The sequence below is a fragment of the Camellia sinensis genome, chromosome 1 (assembly GCF_055761805.1).
Source record: "Camellia sinensis isolate YWXY chromosome 1, ASM5576180v1, whole genome shotgun sequence".
Classification (NCBI taxonomy): Eukaryota; Viridiplantae; Streptophyta; class Magnoliopsida; order Ericales; family Theaceae; genus Camellia; species Camellia sinensis.
Window position 1 is genome coordinate 28,608,717 of NC_138961.1, and position 5,498 is coordinate 28,614,214.

At 46.5% G+C, this 5,498-nt stretch overlaps 1 protein-coding gene across 1 annotated transcript; it reads left to right on the forward strand.

The window, feature by feature from the left end:
• Nucleotides 1-1,198: 1,198 nt before the first annotated feature.
• On the forward strand, nt 1,199-1,594 carry LOC145824726 (uncharacterized). Its single transcript, XM_082925363.1, has one exon. The coding sequence runs from the start codon at nt 1,199-1,201 to the stop codon at nt 1,592-1,594; it is 396 nt and encodes a 131-aa protein (XP_082781489.1).
• Nucleotides 1,595-5,498: the final 3,904 nt, after the last annotated feature.

The window sequence follows — 5,498 nt, forward strand, 5'->3', positions numbered from 1 at the left end:
GTTTCAAACAACGAGGCAGAGTACGAAGCGTTGTTGGCTGGCTTACGCAATGCCGAACACTTCAGTGCAGAACAGCTTCTTGTTTTCAGCGATTCACAACTAGTGGTAAACTAGCTTTTTGGGGTCTACAAAACACGGGATGAAAGAATGGCCATGTACGCAGGCAAGGCCAATGACTTACTCAAAAAGTTTCAATCCATACGAGTGGAACGAATTAGTCAGGACAAAAACGGCCATGCTGATGCTTTGGTTTGTCTCGGCTCATCAGTGGATACCAATGATGCCAGAAAAGTTTGGGTTGAGTTTGTGCCAGAGCCAATTATTGCATCTCCAGTCCTCTGCAGCAGCGTAGAGCCAAGCTAGATGGATCCAATACTTGCTTTTCTAAAATCTAGTACTCTCCCTTAAGGCAAAAAGGAAGCCAACAAAGTCAAACACAAGTCAGCTCGGTATCTCACCATCCGGGAAGCTGTATAGACGCTCCTATCTTGGCCCTTATCTTCTATGTGTGCATCCAAATCTGGTCGAGAATGTTCTCTACGAAATTCACGATGGAATTTGTGGATGCCATGTTAGCGGAAGGTCGCTGGCGCGCCGAGCCCTCACTCGCGAGTTTTGGTGGCCACGGATGCAACAAGATGCTCAGCAGTACGTACAGAAGTGTGATAAATGTCAGAGGTTTGCTCTATTCATTCATCAGCCAGCCAAAACTCTCACCCCACTCACCAGCCCGTGGCCCTTTGCCCAATGGGGTCTGGATATTGTCGGACCATTGGCGCGAGGCACTGGGAACAAGCGATTCCTCATTGCTGCAACCGACTATTTTACTAAATGGGTTGAAGTCGAGGCATTGGCAAATATCAAAGAGGCAGATACGAAGCGGTTTGTTATGAGAAATGTGGTTGTGCGTTTCGACATCCCGCGGGTACTGATGGCGGACAATGGAACACAGTTTGATGGTAAGATCTTCAAAAAGTTTTGTGCCGACCTCAAGATTGAGTATAGGAACTCTTCTCTAGGGTACCCACAAAGCAATGGATAGGCAGAAGCCTCAAACAAAACCATCATCAACGGAGTAAAGAAACGGCTTGAGCATGCCAAAGGAAAATGGGTTGAAGAGTTACCCCACGTGCTATGGGCATACCGAACCACAGCACGACGATCAACGGGGAAAACACCTTACTCACTAACTTACAGAATGGAGGCCGTCATCCCACTCGAAGTCAGCCTCCCAACCCTTCGGTCTGAATTGTTTGAGAGCACCAGAAATGAGGAAGCTATTGCACAAGCACTAGATATGGCAGAGGGCCGAAGAGAAGCAGCACTGATCAGACTTGTAGCGTATCAGCAGCAGCTCATCAAGAGTTTCAACCAAAAAGTTTTCCCAAGGCAATTTACACCAGGAGAACTGGTCTTGAGGAAAGTTATGGATCATAAAAAGGTGCCTGGTGAGGGCAAACTTGGGCCTAACTGGGAAGGTCCCTACAAAGTCACAGTTGTCGTTGGAAATGGAGCCTACTACCTAGAGGATCTTAATGGCAGAGCTATACCTCAGCCCTGGAACGTAGCAAATCTCAAGAAATACTATCAATAGAATTGTCCCCCACATTCTCTATCAGAATGTAAAGGCATTTATCTGTTGACCAATGCAAATGCTTCCCCACTTCTCTCAAATTTATCAAATTCTTGTAATTAGCTTTGATGTTTATCAAACGGAATTAGCTTTGGTTCTTACCAAACGGAAATAGCTTTGATGTTTATCAAACGAAATTAGCTTTGGTTCTTACCAAACGGAATTAGCTTTGATGTTTATCAAACGGAATTAGCTTTGGTCCTCACCAAATGGAATTAGCTTTGATGTTTATCAAACAGAATTAACTTTAGTCTTAACCTAAATGGACTTAGTTTCAGAACGACTGGACGGAATTTTAATTTTGTTAGCACTCAAACATGCTAAGGGGAATTGCTTGGTGGAATAATGTTTGGCAACTAAATTGGACTTTAGCCAAGTGGAATTGCTTGGTGGAAACCACACTAACATATCTTAAGTAAACGTCTTTGAATCCACAGGATTCCTCGAGTACCAACATGTCAACACTTCAGTACTAATTCAAACAAACAGAGTTGGAACAAGCATGCCCAGGTTCTATCGGGAGTAAACTTCCAGCATTAATCTTACTCAACTCCAGGTGGGGGTAAACAATTATTTTTCAAAACCAACCTGGACCTGAGTAAGACACCTCTTCATGCCTTTATCGCATTCAAATGCACCTATGTTATCCAAGTTGAAACAGACTCAAGCAGTTTTACACAAGGGCACAATCTTCAGTATCGATCTTGCTTAGCTCCAGGTTGGGGCAAACAATTGTTTTCTTTCAAAACAAACCTGGACCTAAGTAAGACCCACTTATGAACTCAAGCACCGCCATACCACATATCTGTTAGCCACACCAAGCATCAGCTTGGCCCCGAGGTCCCAATAGTGCTCGGCCGGAGGCAAACAGTACAATGCCACACTGAGCATCAGTTTGGCCCCGAGGCCCCAACAATGCTCGACCAGGGGCAAGCAGTATAGAATCAGACAGAACATCCATTTAAAAGTAGTACAGAACCAGACCGAGCATCTATTTAGCCCCGAGGTCCCAACAGTGCTCAGCCGGGGGCAGGCAATATAGAAAACATTCAAACAGCATCAAATTGCAAGTTCAAAAAGAAAATCCTATCATCCAACAAAAGGCACAGATGGCCCCATAACCAGCAGCAAAGAAAACAAAAGAGAAAAGAAAAATTATCTTGGCAAGTGCAGAAAGAAAGCTCGTCATGGAGACCGAGCCACAATACATCAAAACAGAAAAGCAAAAAAGTTCAAATCCTTTCAACATCAATTTTCATTAACAGAGGGCAACTCAAGAGCAACATCAGCAATTTTGTCCAGGCCGTCTGGGGGAGGAAAAGTAGAGGCAGCTCCAACTTCCTGAGAAGTAGAAGCCTACTTAACCACATCTCCCGGGGCTTCGGTCTCTAGGGTTTCAATCCCTTCAACATCCACCGTTTCAGCGGCAACATTACTGTCCTGGGTCTTGTTTGCAGAATCAGCTTCTGGGAAAACTTCAGCTGGAAGAACAGCAGAGGTGGAAATAGTCTTCGAACCCAAGGATCTCGAAGGAACGGGGACATCTTGAAACAGGGAAGAGCCTTCAGGAACCAGCGCAGCAGCCAAAGCACTCCTCCAACCCTTTAGAAAGAGCTTGTCTCACAGTACTAGTACCTCCTTCTTATACGCCGTCCCAGCTTCATCCCAGCCTTGTTGCCAATGCTTGGCCTCCAAAGCAGAGCCCTCGGTGGCCATCACAGCAATAACGGCTTCCAGTTCGGCTACCTTCCCCTCGAGTGGAGCCTGTATCCCAATAGCAGCCTCCTTCAATTTTTCAGTTGAAGCAACAATCTTGTTCAATCGAAATGCTTCCCTCTCCGCGGTTCGGCGTCCTTCCTTCTCTGTCTCCAAGCTTACCGTCAGTCTCTCAGCATTCATTGTGGCCTCCAACACGACCCTTTCTAGCTCTTCATCACGGGTAATGGACAGATGCATTCTCTGGATACACTGCAAAGGATAACAAAGAATTAAGAGAGAATGAGACAGCAACGCAACAATAAAGACAAGTAAAATAAGGAAACACTTACAATAGCCATCATCTGAAGGGTCCCCTTCAGGATAGGAATATCACGGGGCCCATTATGGTCGGCCATGTCAACCGACATCAACAAAAACTTAGTCAAATCAAAGGCAAAATCTTGTAAAGCAACAACTGAATCAGAAGTGGAAATGGGCCTGCCTTTATGCGACATTGGTGGCTCCCATTTCTCAAAAGTCTCATCCTTAGCAGGATCCTCAGAAGCTTCCCCTACCACTGCTTTGCCAGCCCCTCTTCTTCTCTTTTTTGCTCGCGCAGCGACCGAAGCTGAGGGCTCGGCATCAGTCGCAAGGGTCCCAGAAGCTCCCACCTCTATCTTCACTTCTATTAGGCTCTTCGCCTCGGTCCTTTCCGCAGGGGTTTCCAAAACATCGGAGGCTCCAAAAGCCTCCGCCTCTAAATCCACCAACACTCTTCTCTTCGCCACAGACCCACCCCCTGCAAAACTGGGGGTAGGGGAGGGCGCTCTCTCAGAAAGTGCACCTTGACTCCTGCGACGGTTCGTGACCAAAGAAGTGAGAGACGTGTCTGTCTCGGTATCAGAGTCCAAAAAGGCAACAGCGAGCCTCGCCTTCTTTGGAATGGTGGAATGGTAAGTAGACTGGTATTCCAATAACTCGGGTGCAAATCTCTTTTTATACCTCAGGGCTGCTTTTATGGCTTCAGCATTCTCTCGGTTCGGTCTTCGTTGGAAACGAGAGGCCTCTGCAAAAAAGAAGTGATCCATTAGAGCAACATCCAAAATAAAGTAAAAAATACAAAAGGCATTAGAAGGAGAGGCCCAAACCTAGGTAGCCGTCTTTCTGGGGCATCCTCTCAGACTGAAACTCAGTTCCGGCGGGGAACTCCCAATTTCCACCAACTTGTAAGAAATCATCGTTGTGCTTATCCGAATCGGGCAACCCAGTAACCAAATGGCAATCAAATGAGCAAACACGCAAGTAATGCGTGCTGTGGTCTTTGTTATGAGAAAGAGTATAACAACCTAAGATATCCCATATGTCAAGGTTCAAACCTAATCGTCTATTGAGGGCAGATACGCCGCAAACAACACGGAAAAGGTTCACAGATACTTGCATTGGGGTTAACTGGAGTTGATGCAGAAACCGGCACACCAACGGGTCAAGGGGAAACCGAACCCCTCCCTCGACTATGGCCGCGATGGGAAAAGCGACGGTATTCCTCGTATCCATACGCTTGGCGTCTATTTTCGCCAACGAAAGGGTAACGTCGTCGGGAATATTATAGTCCAGGCGGAACATAGCCATGACCTCGGGGGTATCAACCAACGAGCGGAACTTTCCCATTCAACAAACCTAATGGGACAGAGGTAGGACTCAGATAACAGAGTATGGAATACAAACAGGGAGTGGACCAAACAAGATGATTAAGATAGGAAGCAGCAAGAGAAGAAGAATCACAAGAGGACTTACAGAGACTAGAACAGTGGTAGCAGAGCAAGATTGGCGGCAAAAAAAGTCTAAGCAGAAGCACCAACGGGACTGGTTCAGAGGAACGGGAATAGTCCTCTCTTTCTCTTTGAAACTCTCTGGAGGAACGAAAAAGCAGATAAAGGAATTTGTATTGACAGCCAGATCATTAATTGCACCAGTCGGCGTGCAGGTGCACGGAGCACGACCTTCGGTATGGAATCGACGCACTATCTCTGCACACCTATCTCACATTGCCACGTGTCACCATGAAAGGACGCATGCAGGGATTGTATGTCAGGATTGAATCGTCACCAAGGCCGAACTGGGGAAAATCGAAATGACACGACGCTTGGGAAGCAGAGCAATAGCTCCC